Genomic DNA, 23403 nt, shown 5'->3' with positions numbered 1-23403 from the left:
CGGTTGGGTACTGCCACCCACGCCATCACAAAATTCAAGACTCTCAGCTCTGTCATTACCTTTCAATCACTGCATTGGCGGACAGGTTTAAAAAATGATCAACTGTTGTATTTTTGGCAATCTAGGGCACTACTGTTCCTCTAACCCCACTCAATTCAAAGGAGGAAAAAACTAATTTGCCTTCCATGCCCACGGACAGTGAGCAGATAAAGATCTTGCTTTGAAACACAAAATCCAGACAGTCTAACTTTGAATTTCTCAACCTTAGAAGTTCTCACACATGAACGATTTCCTGCTGCTTAAAAAATATCCCTCCCTAAAAAGCACATTTGTATTTTACAGAGTGAATTGCTTACTCGCAGTAGTTTATCTGGTGTATTTAATATCTACAGCTTCCCCATACAACATGTTACGAAGTCACCATTGTGACCAGGACACTTAAGAGGTCCATCACAACCGGCATAGGCCAGTGGGTGCAAGTTTAGGTGTTCTTTATAACATGCATAACACACATCTGTAACAAACATTTATAACACAAGCTTTTTAATGCAGTCTGTGGAAGACGCTCAGTGAAAGTTACCTGATTTAAACAAAAACATTAACATCTATGCAAACTACTTAGTGTGCTAGTACAAACCCACAAGCGAACTGGTGTTTACACAGGAGATATTTGTGATTTTTATCAGCACAAGCTTCCAATTACTCGGAAGCTTCTCCTTCATAAACCTATCAAAAATGACAAAGCAATTTTCTCCCAAGTTTCAGTTTTAAGTATGCTTTTGAACAAAGATTTTATTCATCATTTAAAATGTTCTAATCCACACAAGCTACTACAAACGACTCTTTCTTAAACCATGAAATATCTTTACCTCGTGCCTGAACAATGACCCTCTAGCAATGCACAGTGAAAAAATTTCCAGATGACATTAAACAGCGAGTGATGTACTCACCATAAATCACATTACTGTACAGTTTGGGATTAGGATGAGTTGCCACTAGCAACAGAGCCAAAAAAAAATCAATTCCGTCACTATATATAGAGAATTCTTGTAACCTCAAACGTAGTCGATGCTTTCAGCAATTTGTCTCAGAAAAGTATTAGCAGTCCAGCATGTGATCAGAGAAACATGACATCCAGACACAAAACAATACTAAAACAATAGAGTTTTCCCTTCAGTAGAACAAAAAAGAAAACAAAAAGAACAAGCAGAAAGCTGCTGGTGAGCGCGAACATTTCATCCACCCTCTTCAAAATAAAAGCGCACCATCTTTATAGCATTATATATATATATAAAAAAATATATAATATTAGCTATAGATATATTAGCTACAAATATGAAGACTGGTTTTAGAGCTTAAGTGTATTTAAAATGATCACTAAGGACTTTTTGTTCTAAATGGGAACCTAAGCAAACAAGAGTGAAAGATACAATTTAGACAAATACAAGGCTTTTTTGTAGCTTACCCAAACCTGATTCATCATATTCAAGATATTTCCTATTTAGGAAAAAAAACACTGGCATAATTCAGACAGTCTACTAGGAGTTTTTAGAAAACGGGAATATGAGGAGTTTCTTTGATCCCCATTTGCTTAACAGCTCTCTGAAGAAGCCAAGACACATTTCATCCTTCAAGCAGCTTATTTCACCCTGGATCTGCGCAATGTTTGTAGCAGGCAACAACCACCTTAGAGTTTTTACCTTACTCGCCTGTCACATTTTTGGAATCTTGACAGTGCCAACCAGGTTCATGACAAAGACTTTTCTCCTTTCGTTACCTATATTTTTAATACAGGTACTTCACTTTTAAATGATGCCCTTCACAAGGTTTCATTGTCATTAACATTGACATAAGTCAAAGTCTGTATTTTCATGCATTTCACAAGTAATAATAATTACCATAATGGTTTTTTCCCCAAAGCAGAATTGCCCTTTCTTATAAGAATATGGTACATGTACTGTTATTTTTTAAGTCAATAAAATTTAATAGTTCACTGCAAACACGTGGTCCAATTTCTAAAATATATCTGTAGGTATTTCTCGGAGTATTCCTTATAAAGTTTTAGAACAAGAAAACAAGCTGCAACTGAAAACAATTTATCTCTGCTTTTCACGCAACGTGCAGACCTTCAGCACATTCGCCAGTAAAATACTGCTCATGAGGTGTCTCTGCGTGAAGGCGACTGTCACGCACTAGTTACACCCCAGTCATACTGTTCTGTGTGCTAACCCACTTGTACCCTCACAAAAAGCTGTTGTTGTTTAAGGAACAGCTGATATTTGTTGCACACCTCTCCCAGACACTACCGCACCTCCAAGAGTCGGCGTGGAATGTGCCCACGCCTCAGCCACTTCAGTGCAAAGTCTCATAGCTTTGCCAAAGCAAGTGGGTTTAAGGTGTTTAAGGATGGTTGACACCCCACAAGCCAGGTGAACCAACCTAACTGCTTACCCACAGCTGGATACACTGCTCTGCACACAGATGCCGTAACAAGAAAGCACATTCCTGCTCACCGTATAGCTTTCTGTAAACAATACTGTTCACAGTTTTCCTTCAAAGGATATTTAAGCCTGCTCGTACCTTGGATGAAGGAATGAGATCCGTCAGTCACCGAGAACTGCAAAATGCATGCTTCTTCCCACCACCATCTTGTCGTTTCCCTGCCAGAATAATCCAATGCTGCATCGCTATTACAGGTTGCTGTCCACATACTACGGAAAAACAACCATCCCTACCGCCGCAATTGCCTGTTCCCGATACGCAATGGAAAGGTTGCTCGGTTCCCTGCTATTCAGCTCATGTACGTTACCCCCGCGCCAGACAGGGCTCAGAGGAAGCAACAGGGGAGACGCTGAAACAGAATTATGCTTTCTGAATTCGGTGTTATTGTTGAACTAATGGGAAAAGGAGTGGAGGCTGCTAAAGTGCTGTAGGTAGAGCATCTCCTCAGTAGGAAAAGGGGAAAAAAAAAAAAAAATGAACCCTAGTATTTTCTTACTAACGGCACTTGCCACCACTCAATATCCTTGAATTGTTTCTTTTTCAGTTCAGCTTATCTCCTTTTCTGGAATGGTGGCATTCCTTACCTCTACCCATTTCACCTGGGAAGGTTCTTGAGTACAACCAGTCTTTTCTGCTTTGATCATTTCCTACACACCCCATCCTTTTCCAAAAAGCAGAAACTTAAGTCTACTGCCAGCCAGCCTCCTGGAAAAGAGATCTGAAAGAGTACGAGAAGCCTTTTCTTCTTGCCACTGGCTTTCCTTGATCTTCATTACTACCTGCAGTAGCATCAGCTGCTACAAGGAACAGGAAACCCAACACAGGATAATCTTCCCCAAGGGCAAATGCAGCTCAGGTGCTTAACTGGGAATTAAGAATCAGTTTTTAATATAACTACATTGGAAATTCATTTATGAAAACAGCACTTTTGGGGAGCAGGAGTATCATATAGTTAGACTGTTTTTCCTGAATGAAAAGATAGAGTAAAACCCTAACACAGTTGCTAATGCAGGTTTCCTCTGCGCTGGCAGTTCACCAGCACAGCTAGGTGAAGATAAGGCAAAACACGTTTCAAACACCCAGCTAGCTATGCCAACAGAACGGGGCCCAGCCCTCGGCGAGCATAATATTGAACTAACCTGCTAAATTTAGAAAGAAACAAATTTTCAAAATTTCAACAGAAGAATGTCTACAGCAGGGAGATCCATTTGCTCACTTCAGAGTAGAAGGGCGTTGGATGCGTCTGGACTCACAATAACATCACTTTGGCTGAAAAAGATCTGGTCTCGGTGATGAACTGGACAGCAGCACTGCAGTGCACCTCCATGCGAAGGACTTGGCAGTAATCAGCTCCAGCAAGCCGAGAACATCAAAGCACCCCTGCTAAGTAAAATGAACTTTTCAGGGAAGATCAAAGCTCAACGCGCTCCACAATCTAGGCCCGGGGTGTTTAAAAGACTACCCCAAACTCCAGAACAAAGACCACTGTCGACAGCCGCATTCCTCTCACGCAGCAGAGCTCTGCAGTAACGGTAAACCTTGGCTGCAGGACACAGGACGCGACTGGTCAGAAGTCCAAGTCTCCCCAGGAAATCAGGAATAACAACATCACCATCCTTGATTTCAAGGAAAAGAAACATACCTTCACTCCTACTTGCACATTTGGAAAGATGAAAGCGAAGACAGCCACCTCTTACTAAAAGAAAAGGGAGCGCTAACGGGAAGCACGTGCAGAAGAAAGAATTAAAGAACGCTTTTATCAGGCTTCAGCAACACACTAGAAGATGCTCAAACTCTATACGTAGATTTTTTTTATACTATTTCTTGAGGACCTAATGTCCACTAGCTGCTACGGAAGCAATAGAAACATAGAGGATTTAATTCCCCAGGCATTAGAGATAAGTCAAGTCGTTTCTGCCCCAGCAATAGGCAAGCTGAAACACCAACTTTAACCAGTCTTTGGACACTGGCATCAAAATTCTGCAGATTCACAAACGAAAGACTCATGTAATAACAAAGGCTACGTTCCCTTCCACAGCAGAAAAGCCTAAGCTTCAAATGCTTAGAAAAAAACAGAGTATATGACCTTCTTTGTTTTCTACGTAACTGATCAGCTCATAGTAACTAACCAAAATCTGCATTCACATAGATTAATACAAATACAGATTTAAAGTTTGATTTTTGTTTGTTTTGGTGGGGTGTTTTAACCTATTTGAACATAACACACATGATTTAAGCTCTGCATACATCTTGATAGATCAGAAGTTTTTAAGCAGATGCTACCCTGCACGCTGGTCACCGCATCGTATCAAGTGCTTCTGCGCCTTTTTAGACAGCAAGCCCGGGGAAAAAATTGGATGCCCAAAGAGAACTAGTGCACTTCCCAGGTCTCTCCCTATATACAGAGGTAGCGATTCAAAAGACTCAACACCTCCCAGCTCATTACACTTTTGAGCTCTCCACTTATATTTGGAACACACAGAAAATAGCTAAGAAGCAGATACAGACTCGTCTGACTGCAACTGCTCAAACAAACTGCAGAAATTCCTTTTCTTTCATCTCTTTTCTACTATTGGGTGGAAAATGTGGAATACAAGGAATATTTACAACTCTCGCTAACAGACTCAAAGATATTAGTTATATAAAATGCTTCAGTACCCCAAAAACATTAATATGTTTGCTCTACTGAGATCTGAGTGTTCTTTTAACTGCAAAGAAAAGATGAGATTGCTCAAAGATCCAGAGAGGAAATCAAATCATGAGCCCTGAGTTGTTTTGCTCACAAATTCACACACCTTTCTGTTATCCTGCTTAGGCATACCTGAAAAAAGAGAACTCCCCCTTAAAAAAAACACCACAAAAAACCACACTACAGGCATTTTCTTCCCTGATTGGATTCTCAACATTTCAAAGAGATCAACTCTAGTAGATTTATTGGCTGCTTTTATATAGAGAAAGAGAAAAAACACCTTCTAGTATCAAAAGGTTTTTAAACAACCTAAGGGTTGTTTCAGTAAACAGAATTAAATTCTCTGTTATTACGAGGTATTGAAATGCCCAGCATTCAGCTTTTACAACCCACATTCATGCACCACACCACCTTGCTCTACAGAGATGCTATTTCAACACTGCTTCTGCTCCAGACACACAGTCCCGTTCAACGCTCTTGTCACCTCCCGAAGCACTGAAGGGAGGCGAGGGAAGAAAACGCCGAGTTTTATCGTCCTCTAGTTGAAAATGCATAAATGCTACTGGCTGTGTTACCACTGAGCCTAAACTAGAAGGTCCCACCTCTCTGACTCCCTGTTGTCTAGTATGGTCACACAACCTTTCTTCACAAGGAGCCACATGGAGAAGACAAGGGGCAACGCTACAAGTTGCACTGGGAAAGGTTTCATCTCGATGCAAGAAAGTAATTTTTTACAGGGAGAACAACCGCTCACTGGAACAACCTCCCCAGGGAGGTGGTAGAGTCCCCAGCGCTGGAGGTTTCCAAGACGCGATTGCACAGGGTGCTAGGCAATCTCACCTAGGCTCCCTTTTCCACAAAAGGCTGGACCAGATGGTCTGTTGAGGTCCCTTCCAACCCGGGTTGTTCTATGATTCCATGAACTTGTGGACTGCAGTTAGCTTGCATTTTATCAATTTAGAGAGCAAAGCCAGCCAGATCTGCTCCCCAATAACCTGTCTGGACATATTTCCAGATACAGACTTACACACGTTAAAGAAACGCAAGTCACCTCAATAGCTTTCATCGCAGAACTCGGCGGGGGGGTAGAGATCATTCCGGTCACCCAACTATTTCCTCCCATCTACTATCAGGAAGGACAAGCTACAACTGTTACCCCCCATACGCCAAATTGTAAAGCAGTGCTACGTGCAAGCGGAGAGCGGTATAACATCAAACGGACGCAGCAAGAGCAACTGCTGTATGCAATTTAGTTTCCTCACCTAAGTAGAAAACAGCTGGTTCTGTCAAGGCAATAGTTGCAGCACAGAAAGGTGTGGCAGAGTTTGAAATTCTCGCTGGTTAGACACCCCAGCGGAGGCACATCTATTTTTAAAAATCACCTATGTGTTCTGGTATTGCCGGTACAGTGCATTAACTTCAGTTTATCACCTTACACCAATACCACAGGAACTGGTGAAATATTAAGTTCAAAGGTCTGGACTTTGTTGCAACTCATGTTAAAAAACAGCTTGTGATGGTCCTCTCTTAATGTGTTTCTTCTCCTTCTTGTAATTCGGATGGAACTGAACCCTGAAAGTAATGCTAGCACTCCCAGAAACGGCTTGGTTTCCCCCAAACATAAATACTGTAGCAGATCTTGTGCACTATGTCTCTCACACAACTATGTGGACTAACAGCACTGAGAAGAACAAGGGAAGAATGAGAAGATAAAGAGGAAATTCAAAAGCAGGACCTATTTCTAATTAGGTGTCACTAGGCAGCTATATTTACTTGTCCTCTTATTTAGTCAGCTTAGATCACATAGAGATAACGAGAAACAATCACACAAAATCAATTAACATGAAAGAAAACTTCATAAACAACAAGCACGTTAAAATAACATGTAAAGCCGCTGCCATCTACGCCCTTTTTCACTAGTGGCAACACAGCTGAAAATGAGCAAAGTACATTTAGAGATAAGGCAAGCTAAAACCAGGCTGGGTAGACATCAACAGCGTGAAAGGCAGCTGCTAAAAATCAAGACACCGTAATGCTGCCTATCATTGCTTTTCTGGATTTTTTTTTTTTAATTCACAAGTCATTCTAGCCTCTCCTCTGTCTCTGCCTGGTTTTAGGATGGACAGACGTTGATTTTTAGATCAAACACTAACAGAAATTCAGCAGCCTAACATATGGTAATGTTTCAAGATAGAAATTCACAATTACATCAAAATACAACTATTTTACGATGCTGCCAAAAGTCCGAAAAATGTTTGGGTCAATTTTATTTCATTTTTTTTAGAACTTCAGGCCTTCATCTCTCTCATTCTCAAACTCTGAATTAAAGCCAAAGTACTTCCGCCTTTTACACCCTTAGAAAATAATTTTAAGTAATTTCTCAAATTTCCAGCCTTTCCAAATATTGCCAGGAATGTCTCACAAAATATACAAATTCATTTCTTCTTATATTCAAACATCTTTAAAAGCACTTTTGATCTAAGATCATCTTAGAATATCACACCCTCAAGAAAAATTGTGGCTTGTTTGGTTTTTTACCTCCTCCTTTTTTTTTTTTCTCCCCTCCGAATATGCATACAGAATATAGCAGAGCCAAGAAAATAACTTATTTATGGTCGGTATTGTACGTGTTTAAACATGGTCACAAGTGCCAAAATTTTCTTCACTAACACTGGCTCGCATCTGGCACACAAGCTAGAAATAACTATACTTAGTGGCTTTACCACCATAAATCTTCGAAAGTCTTCTGCATGGCTGAGCTCTTCTCATAAAATTAGACACCGACGCGTTTTGTCTTTCTCATTAAAACGATGCTTGCTGGAGAAAGCACAAGAGGATAGAGATGTGTGTGAACCACCTTCTCGTAGCCACTGGAGATTGGACCTAACCGCATTCTCACGGGCGCAAAGAAAGGAATACTTAAAATAACTCAAAAGACTGTTACAAGGAACATCTCCAAACATTAAGAACAACTTTAAAAATCTAAGAATAGACTCTACACACTTACAATAGCACACAGGAAAAAAACCCTAGATTTCAATACATTTTTTTTTTTTAGTTACTTTTACTCTTTCCTCAAGTATTAATTGGAAATATTGTGTTTATTTCTGAAATAAACACAACCGAACACTTACAAACATTAATTCAACGAAAAGCCTCTAACTTAACATATTCCTACTATGCATTTTGGAAAAATGTTATTAAAATTTTAAAACCTACTATAAAAAACAAACAGAAAAGCACTACTTTGAGCTATTATAAACCAGTTTCATTTACTGCAAATACTTGACTGGAATAACTTTGGTTTGATTAGGTTTTGCCCTTTTTTTACAGCCCATTTTTAAAAATACGAACGCAGAACACTTTTTTTTGTGCGCTTTCATACTGCAGTAAGCAACTAAGAAGATTAAACAAGCTCACTGACCGTACTAAGACAAAAAAAAATCAGATGCATATTCATCAGAAAACTAAAATCACCAACTGTAATACAAGATAACAGCGAGGTTAAGAGTCCACTAGGAGCAGAAGCTGATCTCAGCGCCCAGCTGGGGATGGCAAGCAAAGTAACGCGGTACTAAGTTCTCTACAGTCAAGATAACCACGCTACATCGGCCCCTATCTGGGGGGGGACGACAACCATAAAAATCCCTCTTTTTACCTCTGCCTTCCCTATGCAGAGCATTTACATGAGGTAAATCTGATAATATCATTTCCCTCATTTGGCAGGACAAGCTTCCCACTCGCTAGCACTGAAAAGGCACAAAGTTTTCAAGGTCTCCTGACGGGAGACGAGACCAGTCGTTCTCTTTTGATTCCAAAGCCGGACTTGATCCGAATGCAGAAACTCAAATATTAAAAGGAAATTCACACAATGCAGCATCAGGAGACTGGCCGAACAGGTCTGCAACATAAATTCTGTACACATCTAAAAAGATTCTTCAGCATCCTTCAGGTAAAGTGCAACTAGCCTTTACGAGACACAAAATACACACAGGTTCCAATTATAACTTTTAGTAAAACCATGAAAGCCACTTCAGATACAGCAACAACCATCAGATTCTCCGACTCATATCAGCTTCTATAAAAAGCACTCTCTTTTTTATTATTTTTTAGAAACACCAACCTGCGACACTTTGCATTACGGACCGTGGACAAGGTTTTCCTTTCTGATTAACTCCAGTTCTGTGGCACAAACATCGGCATTGCCCAGAATCAGCGCTCACAGCGTGCTAGTGGGTATTTTCAGCATGACAAAACCTGAACTTGTTCTGAGCCAGTTTGACACAGGGTCAAAAACACTTCAGCGACGCCAGTTCTGGTGGTGTAATACCGTCTCCTGCTCTCACCACACCCTTCTCGCAGAGGCAAGAGACGAGAATCTGTGCCCACAAGACAGAGAATATAATGGACCATGACCCGGACTAACACGAAATCAGCTTTACTAGCGGATGCACATCTCCGTGTTCACCTGTGAATGTCTAAAATAACTTTCAGAGGAAAGACAAAGCTGGCACGGATGGGAGGGGAAGAAAAAATAGTGTCTTCAGCCACGAAGCTAGATGAAAAGGGTGGAGTGGCCTCTATCAACAGCCTCGATGTCCCAAGCCACAGCAGGTACTGTTTACAAAAGTCTTTGTGTAGGTTACGCTAAAAAGGCTGAAAGCACCGTCTGCAAAAGATGCTAAAAGCACTATTGGCAAAGGATGCAAAACCTGCAAAATAAACCTCTTCCCACCAAACAAGATGAAACAAATACAAACAAAACACCATAGGAAATTAAGCCAGGCTACACTAATTGTGTCTGGAATGATAAGAATGCTCTTCCTCTTTCCAATACAGCTTATCATGACATTTGTGGTATGTCCTGAACGTCTTCAATTCCCCTTACATACAGGGTTTTGGAAGAAAGTGTTGGGATTAAAAATACTTAGAGCCTCAAAGGGAAAGCCTTCCTCACAGAATCAGGCTTGCGTTTGATCAAGCGGATTAAAGGAAGAGCATTTTGTTCCTTTAAAATTCTCCTGTACCATATATTCTAATATACATACCTAACTTGGTCGATTTTCAGCTATGCCTTGCAAATGCCACCATAAAAATCCGTAACAAAGGCAACTTGACAGGACTGCATCACGACTGCTGCTTTTCTAGAGCTCTGTCAAGTAACACTGGGGTGAAAAACGATAGCTCCAGGAAAGGCCATACTTGGATAAAATTCAGGAAAAAAAAAAAAAAACCACACAGCTTTCTGCAAACTAAAGAATTCATTCTTAAAAAGGGGACACTGAGTCAAAACTGAAAATGCAACCTTTGGCAAAGAATCCATGTGTTGTACTTATTACCAGAATCATCTTTTTACTGTCTTCCAAGACAAATGCGTACTAAAGGCACAGTGCTCACCAGCTAAGGGAACAAGCCTGACTTCTCCTGAAAGCTTCTAAGGAAACACAAGCCCTGAAAAATCAGACTTCCAGAGCATGCGCTGGAATTGCTTTAATAAACAAAAGCTCATTCAAATGCAAACCTTCAAGCTAAAGTGGAGAAAAAAAAATTTTCTTTCTGATGTGAGAAACGGATTGTTGGGTTTTTACACTATTACTTCTGCTACAAAAAAATCCCCCAAAGAATCGTCAAAAACAAACCTTCATCAGTTAACCAAAAACTGTAAAGCTACTTAGAAATATTGAAACAGGAGATCCATTACTTTTTATATGTCAGGGATTAAAAAAAAAAAAAAAAAGGAAGGAATGTGGTCCATTTCTCAATTTCACTGTGCCAAGATAGGCCTGAATCATTACACTGTGGCTATGTTTATACTGAAACTTATTTATTTTTCGCTCAAAACTTGGACTTCCACACCCAGTAGGCAACATTTTTTTAGGTACATTCCAAGCTTCCCTCAAACAGTTCCAGTCAAAACATCACCAGATTTTAATTCCATCAAGAATGCGAGCATCTCATTAAAGGACTGGCTAATTGTAGGTAACATGCCCAGACCACAGATTCTGTGGCGTCTTTATATGGAATATTATTCAGAAGTAACACCACCAGCTTTTCTCAAAATTTCTGAAATTTCTGCATATTTAGCGTTAGGGCAAAGAATTATGCCGTGTCCCCTAACAGGGGGGACAGAGCTTGAAAAAAAAAAATAAAAAATGAACTCAGAATACTCACTAGTGGTGAGAAAGATCAGCCCAAGAGGAAAGAAAATGTCATCAACTCCTAAGAAAACTGCAAGGTTTAAAGAAAAAAATTAAGCCTCTAGATCGACTAGTTGCACAAGGAAAGCATTTTCAAGTGTGCGTCAAGCCCAGATTAAAACAAGACCATGCATAGTTTTCATGAGTTTTTCTAATTCTTCTGCTGTCTTCCTCTTTGCCAGGTTACAGAATTCAGAACCTGCAAGCACAGAAAATCACTCTGCTCCTACTTAAACAAAGCCACGAACACCAGAGGCGAGCATCACGGCTGCTGAATGCAGTGAATGACCTTGGAGGAAAAAGGAAAGGTGGCAATGAAGGACAAATTTCTGAGCAGTATAAAGGAAAAAAAGATGACCTCCTTACGAAAACCTCCCAGCAACTGCAGAGAGAAAGTTCTGAAAGGGAATTTAAAAGGAAAAAAAAACTACCTTATCAGATACCCACTAGCCAGAGGCAAACATGCTCTGGAGCCCAATACAGGGTTCAAGAATATCCAAACAAATTGCATTCCCTGCAGCTGGAGAGCAGAAAGAACAGGAAGAAAGGTAAACTCCTCACCACCGCTTTGCCTCAGGCCAGGAAAAGTAAAGCTTTCTCATAATTTTTCAGAATCTCCTATGGCATCCTAATATACATGGTTATATACATATATAAATACATACCCTTTTACAGTTTTCTTTTCCAGTTACTGATCCTTCTGCAGCGCTATCCATACTGTGACAAGGCTTCTCCCTAACACAGTATCTGTTAAGTGATCTGCGTTGTAGCTGCTATATTAGATGCGCTGTATTTAAAATTGGAACTGCAGTTAGTTTCTACTTCAGTAACTTGACTCGCAGCCAAAGTTGCCGAAAACCTTATCGCGAACCTACCAACATAATCAGTGAGATTACAGCAGCATAGTCAAATTCCACTGGAGAGTACAAAGTATATTCACTGCAAAAGGTTACATGCAACTTTATTAAGTGGAGCATAATTCAATACATAAAATGACATGTTAAAACTAGCAGCAACTAGCTATCTAGATACATATTCATTCATACTTTTACTTTTTTTTTTTTTTAAATATCTGTACTGTTCACTCAGGCTTGTTATAACAGGAATGAGACACCAAGTTAGAGACGTCAAAGCCTCGTACCGGGCACATAAACACAAATCCCCAGTTAAGTTCCTTCTTTCCTCACCCACACATGCCACATCCAACCTGCCCCGTCTCAGTGGAGCAGAAGCAAGTGAGAGCCCGGCTGACAGGGCAACAGCAGCCGAGACCAGAAAGGGCTCAGGCTGTTAAGGAAGACCCACAAGAAGATCTCCCCGCTTCGCAAATAAACACAGAGGCTTAACAAAGCTAGCAGGCGTAAGCGGTACTGCTGAACGTTAAATACCAAAGCGTCTCAGAAACAGAGGTGATACCCAAGAATGAATTAAAATTCACAAGCTCAAAATTGGATAAAGAAAGGACTAGGGGAGAGGTGAAGTATTTGGGAGGAAAAACAAAAAAAATAAGTTGACAAATTAGAAGGAAGAAGCGATCTTCAGAGGGCAGAGCTTTGGAAGAGAGGGTGGAAGACAGAACATATCACACAAAGGCAAGGCAGCAGAAGGAGAAAGGGGAATGACAAAGAAACAGAGTGAGAGAAGAAATGTGGCTTTATGAAAAAAAATATTCATTTATAGGATACATTACACTGCAATATATGCTAGACTGAACAATGAAAATACATTTTAAATAAGAAGAAAAAGTAAGGCGGGAGAAACCACAAGGACAGAAAAGTGAAAGAACCAGAAGGAGGTTGAAAATGATGAAAAACTAAACTTGGGACCCAACAAATGAAAGGATTGTATTGCTCTTCCATCTCAGCCAGAAATCATGCCATCTTTACCTCTATTTTCAACACCCTGTACAGTCAACTGACTTAAAATGATAGAGCAACATAAGATCAACACATCCAGACAGCAGAAAATGAGCTAAGACTTCAAGAAGGCGGCCTTCCCAGCTCTGTAATTCACTAAACCGCAGCTCTGCCTTCTACAGGAGCATCAGGCTGTGGTTCCACGGTGACTTTAATCCCACGTGAACCTGGGCTGCTACTGCACAGCCTTGCTTTTCCTCTCCTTCCGCGGGTACTCGTTCCTCCCGCCTCTCACACTAGCAGCGGCACTTGCGCAGCCATGCAGCAAGCGGGATCAGGGAATGGATTTATCCAAAAATTATCCCTTTTGGGGAGAAAAGCCAGGAAGGTTTGATTTCAGGTGGGTGAGTTCCCTAATCCACATGGCTCACCCATCCTTGTGCTCCTACAGGGAGACAGTACAAATAGTTGGCAAGCGGAGCTGGCCCTGGCAGTCCAGACTTTAGAACAGATTAAAACTGCCGTGTAACCGCAACCTCATTCTCTCTGGCAAAACATGAAGGCAAAGAAGTTTTAAAAAAGACATTTTAGAATACATTCGCAAAAACCGTAAAGGTATATAAAGTTCTTTTGAAAAGCAGGCACTGAGATAACATTCAAGGTAAAGCACCTATCACCTAACAAGTTTATAAAGTCTAGAGCATACAAATACGTTACAGAAATACCCAGGTGAATTAAGATGTGGATCATACAGAGTTCTTCACGATTTTGCAGACACGTGCACCCACACAAAAGGAAAGCATGCCTACGTCCCAGCAAACTAAGGGCAATTTCAGACCACTACGTGTGACTTATTCACCACCACCAATCAAATAAGGCAATCTTTAAAACCAAAATAAAATATATGAAAATTGCCAACACCTCTGATAAATTCAGCCATTCATAACCCACTTGGCCCCTGGGGAAGAAAAAAAAAGGGAGGGGTGGGGAGGTGGAAAAAAGGAACTTGCTGCCTAAAAGCAGCCAGGTGTGGATAGAGTGAAGAAATATTTCTAGCCATAGAGAAACTCTGAAGGATTTCTGGTTCACAGCAACAAAGCCTACGTTTACCTTTCCGGGGGAAAAACCTCTTTCTCCATCACAGTTGCAGAAAGACAATCTTTTTATAGTAATGCCAGCACAGATCTACCATGTGAAAGGATATGGTAGCTTTAGTGAGCTACAGAAGATAAACATATGTCATGCCTAAAACTGAGCCAATGATCCTAAAAGCATCCTGAATCACTTGTTCCACAAATTCTCCAGTCACCAAGTATGAAGAAAGGTAACACGAAGAGCCAAATAGAATTATAAACACAGAAATGTATTTTTAAACCTATTTGCTAACACATTTCAAAATACATTTTTTATTATAGTCTTGTCAAGTCATAAAAAGATACTCCAGCTTTACTGCTACTAAGCTCCCACAGAGAGGAGAAACACAAATGCAGTTTGTTAGACTGCAGTGGATATTTGATTTTTTTTTAACAGATATTAGAATTTTACGTTGTGTCAAAAGCCATCCAGCTCCCAGGAAAGCTTTCCACTCAACCATCAGCACATAGTCCCAGGTATGCTTTCCACAAGCAAAAAACACGTTGCCTTTTCTTCCTGGCCTCCAGGACCTGAATCTGCATCCTTGCATACAAAACACTGTATTATCACTCAAAAAGAAGACATATTTTAGATTTAAGTAAACATGGTGGGCTTGTTTATGTACAGCCCTCAAGGAGATTAAGCGTCTTCAGAGGGGCCGGACAAAAAGTAGTTACACCTATATACCTCACTCCTGACCAAGAAAAATCCCGTTTGAAATAAACAGTAGCTCAGTCTTCATCCTCTCCAAATGACATAGTTTAAGCCTTCAAACTACAAATATTTAAAGCAGTGCTCGGTTTTGCATAAAGATATCAAAGCTATTGCAATGGCAAGTATGCTCACGATCTGGTAGGCTGCCAAAAATCATCTGCTAATATACTAGACAATGATGTATTCTGCTAGAACTCATAAGAGAACTTTCTGATCGTTTCCTAGTATTGCTTCTTTTTAGTTGTATACGAAATTGAACTGAAATAATATAAAAAAATGTAATTAAGAGCTTTAAATCCTATACAAACACTACCGTTTGTAAGTATTGCATATGTTATTTGAATGCTTGTATTTATATGCTAACAAACACAGTAATTATTTGTAATAATTTAACATTTTAAAATATGCGTTCTTAATCACCAGCTTGCAAACCACGTATTCAGAGTTTCTTGTTGCCACTGCAGCAGTTAAGTTTGTAGAATTCAGAGCAGCATAAAACAAGAGCACGAAGTTGTGCTCTTGCAGTGCCTGAAAGCTCCAACAGTGCTACAAAAGGACCCGCACTCTCTCAAGTCTTGATAAACAAACAGCATTCAGTTAAAATTTAATACTTTTGGATAACAGCGGGGTGCTTTCTATAAAAATAACTCTTCGTTCCAGAGACAAAAAGATCCTGTGTGTGGTTCCAGTGAGCGTTGCTTTCTGGAACACTCCGGAATCACGGTGGCTGCATATCCTGAATACAATCATAAATACACCAGTAATGGGATGACGAGGTCGACAGCCAACTTCTCACACACCGACCGGCGCAGTTATCCAGATACCACATCTTCAAAGCCCAGTTCCTCCTTCACAGCCAGATGCAATTAAAAGGCCTTTGCGTCACAAACCAAGATAGTTTTTTTTCCCAGCAAACGTTTTTAAGCAAAAATTCTCTTTTTCTCCCTTATTCTGTTATCTGATATTTGAACAAATTATTGACACGATGGAGCTGTCATATCCTATCACATCATTCCATGTTTAAAGAATGTTTAATCTGTAAATCCACACAGCGATTCTGCAAACGCAGATTGCTTGCAACAAGAATGCTGAACAGAGACTGTGTATGTTTAGTGACCGTGTTAGTGAATTAAATATATTAACACAGCTTCTTAGTCCGTAACATTAACATTTACAAATTAAATTAACTGTAGGAATTAAATTACATTAAAGAAAAATATTTTAAGTCAGCATTTTCACATGTTTTCCTGTTTGCGTATCCACAGGCTAATAACACTTATGACATCTTTCAGCAGAATACAGACGGAAGTAATTATAAGCTCCTGAAAAATAGGAAATGCTCACAAAGCCTGGACTAGAGCAGCAGTACCTGGTCTGGATGTTTTAAAAATAAGCTTCTATCTAGGGGGAAAAATGCCTTCAATCAGCCTGTTACTTATTACTCAGCGTTTGCTAGTTAAACACTGCACAGCCGCTAATTTTAATCTAAGGAAATGAATGCTGTGATCTTTCCCATACAAAAAAGCGTTTCAACACCCACAGAAGAAAAACAGGGGAGAGAAGGCCGAAGGCTCGACATTCTGATTTATGAAGAGAGGACACCATGAGAGTGAGACAAACAGTATGTCATCTGTCAAAGTTGCCACATTTGCATTTTATATACAAATATAAAGCAAGAGATCTCATTTAAATAATTAACGGGTGGACTGCGCACTGCCAAAAAGAGCAGGACAGCAGTGGACTTACTGCTGAGTATTTTACAGAAGAACCATCTTAGAAACTGATCCTCTCCAAATGGAATGATTAACCCTCCATGTAATGCCAGGTACCCCCTACCACCATATTTTGTTAAAAGCAAACTTTTAACTTCGAGAGAAGCAACCGCATTAGGTAAAATTAATACTAAAACCCCCACAATTGATGTCATGCAGATTTTCCCTATTAATCTTAACCTGTGTAGAGTTTTAAATTATAAATGCAAATACCTTCTCATAAGTTTCTGATAAAAAATACAATCAATTTAAAAGTGCTGTTCAAAGCTATCTCTAGTGAGACATCAGTGGTTTTAAAATATTTTAATAATTTTAGCAGCCTCTTGAAACTGGTAAATCAAAGTCTTAGTCTATTATATAGAGAAATATTGCTGTAAAGACCAATGCTTTCTGCATGTTGTTTGTGACTTTTTTTTTTTTAACATTTCCCCCATTGAAGAGAAGAAAAAATGCTTTGCATTGTGTTAGCTCCAGTTATAATTTCCAGCTGTGTCAAAACTTTAACAGCCTAAAAGCAGGAAATCCAAAGAGGAAATTCCATCGTCAGTTCCTGAAGTTTTGTAACTCAAATGTTCTTCCAAAAACTGGATCTTAAAGGAATTTTGGTAGCACTTTCTGTAACCTTACCTGATATCTTCAAGTAGCTCACATTCTGCCTGATGCTTGGCCTGAAGTTTTGTCATCTGCTCAACCTGAATGTTTTTTAGCTCTTGTGTAACTTTCACCTACAAAAAAAACCACAGACCACATATGTTTTCTGAAGAGTTCAAGTCAAATTTCAACAAGAAAAAAAACAATTCATGTCCTTCATCTATTTTGAAATTGCACCTTTCAGTGGAAGATTCAGAGTTAAGCGTCCAGTTTAACCCTACGCAACATCCATAAAGGCTCATTTCAATAAGTGCTGTCACCCCAGCAGGCTCACGCGGCACATGGCAAGAATCTCATGCTTATGCCCAACCATTAACAACAGTGCAATTTTATTCCAAAACCTGGGAGGGTAGCTTGTGTGCAACAAAAGAGTTTTGCCTACCAAAAAAGAAAAAGCAGGCCACAGAGGAAAAAAAATTAAATTATAGTGTACACACTTAGCACTTCAGTGCAAGTCACACAATTTTCAAATTTATTGAACTGTCCTACAATTGCTATCATTTAAAGATAGCTTAAACATCAAGTTGGTTTTTGATTGTGCATCAGATCAAAAGAGCCCTCTATAAAAGGCTTCAGAAGGCTGGCCTTACGTTTTTTAGTATCGGTGTTGTATTTTGTATTGTACTGTATTTTTCTTTGAACCTTCTGATCATGAAGCTAAAATTTCAATGGTTTGGGAACCCACCTGATAACGGGCAGGTAGCACCATTGGCACAGGTATCAGGAATGATTTGATTTTGGAAGGGAACCTTGGGGTTGTTTTGTTCTTGTTTTTATAAAACAAGAGGTCTTGGCATTTAAGCCCTCTAGTGATCACAGGGAATCCATGTATCGGCCTAAAAAATGATTGCCAGCGTATCTGAAGACATTATGCATTCATGAGGACAGAAATGCCAAACAGTTACTGTAATGGGGGAAGAGAGATGAAAAATTCAGAGAGAAAGAAGACACAGATCTCCCTTTTCTTCACTAGCCAAGCAAAAAAAAAAAATCTAGATCTCATCAGCTAGCAAGATCTTCCTTGATTTTAACTCTGAAAACAATCCCCCAGCAACAAGCACCCTTTAATCACAACATTATATAAAAACAAGTTTTTCACATATGGGGAAAAAAAAAAAAATCACATGTATGCCCCTGACTTTAAGCAGAAAAAGTGTCTATTTTTAACACGAACTTTCAGCATTTTCGTTTTTATCTGTATTTGAAAAAAAACCCTACTGAAAATAAACAAACCCACACAAGACGACCCATGTAATGGAAATAATCTCAAATGAAATAATATAGGCAAAGAATGACACACATGTAATATAAATAAGCTGCCAAATGCCAACTAAAAGGGAAATAAGAACTGTTTAACAAAAGCAGAGTCCAGCCGCAAAACAAGAGGTCGAGAGGCAGGAATGAGCCAAGGAGAGATCCTCACTGCAGCTGCCTGCCAGGGCTACTGGGGAGCTCGGGGGATGACAAGGGATTTCTGTTTACGCTCCCTCTTCAAGTCTTCCTCCCCTCCCCATCTCTCCTAGTCGCTATTCTACAGCTCACACAGCAAACCCCTGCAATCTCCTCTCCTCACCCAGACATCTCAACATCGCATATGAAATCTCAAACATCTACGGCGAGCTACGACAATCAGGCTGTACAGGATTACAGCCCAAACCACCCTCATCGGGCAGCATCGCGAAGAATATATAACACGCACACATCTCATAAACCACAAAACTCCCATCCACGGTGCCTGGAAAGGAGCAGCCTCTCCATCCTGAGACCCGCTTCTCCGTCTCTAGCTCCACCTTTCTCCCCACACACCGACCACTGCATACAACCCTCAAAATAACTAACCAATAAATCTCCATGTATCAGTATTTACACGTAGCTCAAGACCCCACTACAGCTCAAGTCTCCCAGATAACAATCTGCCTACACAGACAAGCCACGCTAGGAACAGCCTTTTTTCCAAATCTACATCCCTTCTTACGTCTCTTCCCACACCAGCCCCCCCCTAATGCAAAGCACCCCATATTCCCATGGACCTCACGGGCACAAAAAAGCCTCCCCGCTGCATTTGCAGATTGTTCCCATCACACATATGTTGCACATTTTTGGCTGCCCCTGTTCGCCCACGCTCCTGATACATGCCGGGATAGCCTGCATCCTTGCATCAACTCCAGACGTGACCTTCTGCTCCGAGACAACCAACCCATCGCTGTTGGTATCAACCCACCGTAGTACCTGAACGCAGCTGAGCCCCCAAAATACAACCCCACAACCGGTACAGACCGCCTCAATACCTCTGCAGCCATTGACCCCCTTCCAGCCCTACCCAGCCATTGCTCTCCTCCATTCGCACACCCTCCACTGGGTATGGGGGTGCCCCAGCCATGGCCACCCCAACACCCACTGCCCAACCGCTGCACCCCCAGCACCTCTTTCCCCACCGGCTCTTCCCCGTGCCCCCTCCTGCCTCCAGACCTCACCCACCCCCCCCATGTCCAGTTTCCACCCCCCCCACCCCAGACATTGCCCCCCTTGCCGGCCCACCCTCCCCAAGCCCCCTCCACCCCCCTTCCCTCCCAACACTCGCTCTCCCTCCCCAAACCTGCCTCCAGACTCCACCACTGCACAGCCCAACCTGCTGCCCCCCTCCCCGCTGCCCCCCCGTGCCCCCAGGTCCCCTCATCCCTCCCCACACCCCCCCCCCCATAACCCCCCAGCCCCCCCCAAACCCACCCCCTCCACTCACCCCAAACCAGCCCCCCTCCGCCGCCGCCCCCCCACCCTCCCCGGGGCGGGGAACCCTCACCTTCCTCGGCGGGGGCTGCATGGTGCTGCGCTGGGTCTCCACATCAATTCCCTCCCCCCGGCAGCAGGATGCGGCCCCCGCTGCAGGAGGAGGAGGAGGAGCGGGCAGCGACCGTCTCCCTCCCGGTTCGGGGCGAGTCCCGGTCGGCGGGAGGAGCGGGGGTGTGTGGGGAAGGGGGGGGGGGAGGCCGCCTTTTCCTCACAGGCAGCCGCGGGCGGGTGCCGAGCAGCGTCCCGAGTCCCGGCCCTGGGGAACGGGGAAGGAAAGGAGGCGGCGGAGGGAAGGCGCGGACGGGGCTGAAAAGGGGGAGCGAGTTCGAAGAGGGGAGGGAAAGAAAAAAAAAAAGGGAAAAGGAGGAGGGAAAAAAAAGAGAAAAAAAAGAGGCGGCGGAGCGCGGCTCGGGAGCGCCCCGCTGAGGGGACGCGCGCCCCGCCAACGGCCCGCCCCGCCGGCGGCGGAGGCCTCCCAGCCGCCTAGAGCGGCCACCATAGAGAGGCGGGAGGGGAGAGAGAGGCGGGGGGGGCGTGTCCGCCCCGCCCCGCCCCGCCCGCTCGGAGCGGCGGGTCCCGCTGCGGCCGCTGGGGGGCGCCCTGGGCAGAGCGCGAGGCGGCGGGGAGCGCGAGGGGGTGCAGGGGTGTGCAAGGGGGTGCACGGGGGTGCAAGGGGGTGCACGGGGGTGCAGCAGGGTGCAACGGAGTGCAGGGGTGTGCAGGGGGGGCAGGGGTATGCAAGGGGGTGCAGGGGTGTGCAAGGGGGGGCAGTTGTGTGCAAGGGGTGTGTAAGGGGGTGCAAGGGTGTGCAAGGGGTGTGTAAGGGGGTGCACGGGGGTTACAAGGGGGTGCAGGGGTGTGCAAGGGGGTGCAGGGGTGTGCAAGGGGGGTGCAAGGGGGTGCACGGTGGTTGCAAGGGGTGTGCAAGGGGGTGCAGTGGTGTGCAAGGGGGTGTGCAAGGGGTTGCAACGGGATTGCAAGGGGGTGCAAGAGGGTGCAAGGGGGTGCAAGAGGGTGCAAGGGGGGTGGAGGGTTTCCACAAGGGGCTGCAGGGGTGTGCACGGGGTGTGCAAGGGGGGCGCAAGAGGGGTGCACAGGGGGTGCAAGGGGTTGCAACGGGATTGCAAGGGGGTGCAAGAGGGTGCAAGGGGTGTGCAGGGTTTCCACAAGGGGCTGCAGGGGTGTGCACGGGGTGTGCAAGGGGGGCGCAAGAGGGGTGCACAGGGGCTGCAAGGGGTGTGCACGGGAGATGCAGGGGTTTGCACGGGGGGTGTGCAGGGTTTGCACAAGGGGTTGCAGGGGGGTGCACGGTGTGTGCACAGGGACGGTGTAGAGTATGCACGGGGTGTGCGCACGGGGTGTGCACAAGGGGTGTGCAGGGTTTGCACAAGGGAGTGCAAGGTTGTGCACAAGGGGGGTGCATAGGGGGTGCAAGGGGTGTGCACAGGGGGTGCAGAGTGCGCACGAGGTGTGCACGGGGTGTACATAGGGGTGTGCACAAGGGGGTGCAGGGGTGTGCACCGAATGTGCACGGGAGGTACAGGGGTGTGCACAGAGGGGTGCACAAGGGTTGCAGTGGTGTGCACGGAGTGCGCACAAGGAGGCTGCAGGGGTGCACAAGGGTTGCAGTGGTGTGCACGGAGTGCGCACAAGGAGGCTGCAGGGGTGCACAAGAGGGTGTAGGGGTGTGCATCAGGGTTGCGAGGTGGGGGTGAACGGAGTGTGCACAAGGAGGGTGCAGGGGAGGTGCAGACGTGTGCACAGCAAGGGTGCAAGGGATGCACAAGAGACGTGCAGGGGTGTGCACAGGCATGCAAGGGGTGCACAAGGGGGTGCACGGAGTGCACAAGGGGGTGCAAGGGTGCAGTAGAGGGTGGAGGGGTGTGCCCAAGGCGGTGCAGGGGTGCGCACGGAGTGCACGGGAGGGTGCAGAGTGCACGGGGTATGCACAGGGGGTGCACAGGGGTTGCAGGGGAGTACCCGGGGGGTGCACAAGGAGGGTGCAGGGGGGTGCAGGGGTTTGAACAGACAGGGTGCAAGGGGTGCACAAGAGTGCAGGGGTGTGCAGAGGGGTTGCAGGGGTGTACACGGAGTGTGCACAGGGGGGTGCAAGGGATGCATGGGGGGTGCAGACTGTGCAGGGGTGTGCACGGGTGGTGCACAAGGAGGGGGCAGGGGGGTGCAGGGGTGCACAAGAGTGCAGCGTTGTGCACAGGAGTTGCAGGGATGTGAAAAAGGGAGGTGCAGGGGCTGTGCACAGGAGGGGTGCAGGATTTGCACGGGGGTACAGGGGTGTGCACAGTGGGGAGCTGGAATCTGCACAGCAGGTGCAGACTGTGCACAGGGGGGTGCACAAGGGGGTGTGCATAGGGGAGTGCAGGGGTTGCACAAGGGAGTGCAGGAGCTGTGCATAGAGGGGTGTAGGGATATGCATGGGGTGTGCACAGGAGGGGTGCAGGGTTTGCACAAGTGGGTGCAGGGGTGTGTACAGGAGGTGCAAGGGGTGCACAGGGATGCAGGGGTGTGCAGAGGGGTGCAGGGTGTGCACAGGGGTTACAGGGATGTGCAGAGGGGGTGCACGGCTGTGCATAGGGGATCAGGGGTGTGCCTATGGGAGTGCAGGGGGATGCACAGAGAGGTGCAGGGTGTGCACAGCAGGGTGCACTGGGGGTGCGCAGGGACCCCCACAGCGCTGTTGCCCAGGGCCACCGCCTGCACACTGCGCGTTGGCCCAGGCTCCAAGGCAGGAGTCCACCCCAGGATCCAGCCACGGAGATTGGGGTGCAGGACACAGCCCGTGCCGCCCGGGAGGGGCTCCCCAGCACCGTGCAGGCAGCGTGCACTGGAGAAAAAGCAGCCATCACCTTCCCTCCAGCACTTTTCAGGTTGCCTGAGCAAAGCAGAGCAGCAAAAGCCTGACTCGAGCTGGGGTTCAAGTATATAAGAGACTGTTACCCTCAGCCCCGGGGGACAGCGGCCGGAGCAGTCCCTTGAGGCTGGCACCCAGGCCCTGGTGCACCCCAAAGCCACTGCACCGGGAGCAGAGCACCCCAACAGACGACAGCCGCCGACCCTTTTGCAGGAGGTTGCTTTTTTAA

At 44.4% G+C, this 23403-nt stretch overlaps 1 protein-coding gene across 1 annotated transcript in view; it reads right to left on the bottom strand.

The window, feature by feature from the left end:
• Positions 1 to 20542, bottom strand: part of FCHSD2 (FCH and double SH3 domains 2) — a 168599-nt gene extending 148057 nt beyond the window's left edge. The window contains exons 1-2 of the mRNA XM_082337653.1: positions 20316 to 20542; positions 17492 to 17589 (exon numbers count right to left, since the gene is read on the bottom strand). Of these exons, the coding sequence (XP_082193779.1) occupies positions 17492 to 17589; positions 20316 to 20336 (119 nt within the window). The 5' untranslated portion in view covers positions 20337 to 20542. The remainder of the gene's footprint in view (positions 1 to 17491; positions 17590 to 20315) is intronic.
• Positions 20543 to 23403: the final 2861 nt, after the last annotated feature.

The sequence above is a fragment of the Platalea leucorodia genome (genome assembly GCF_965183815.1).
Source record: "Platalea leucorodia genome assembly, chromosome: 2".
NCBI classification, from domain to species: Eukaryota; Metazoa; Chordata; class Aves; order Pelecaniformes; family Threskiornithidae; genus Platalea; species Platalea leucorodia.
Note: the sequence above shows the minus strand (reverse complement) of the source record. Positions and strands in the feature narration are given on the sequence as shown.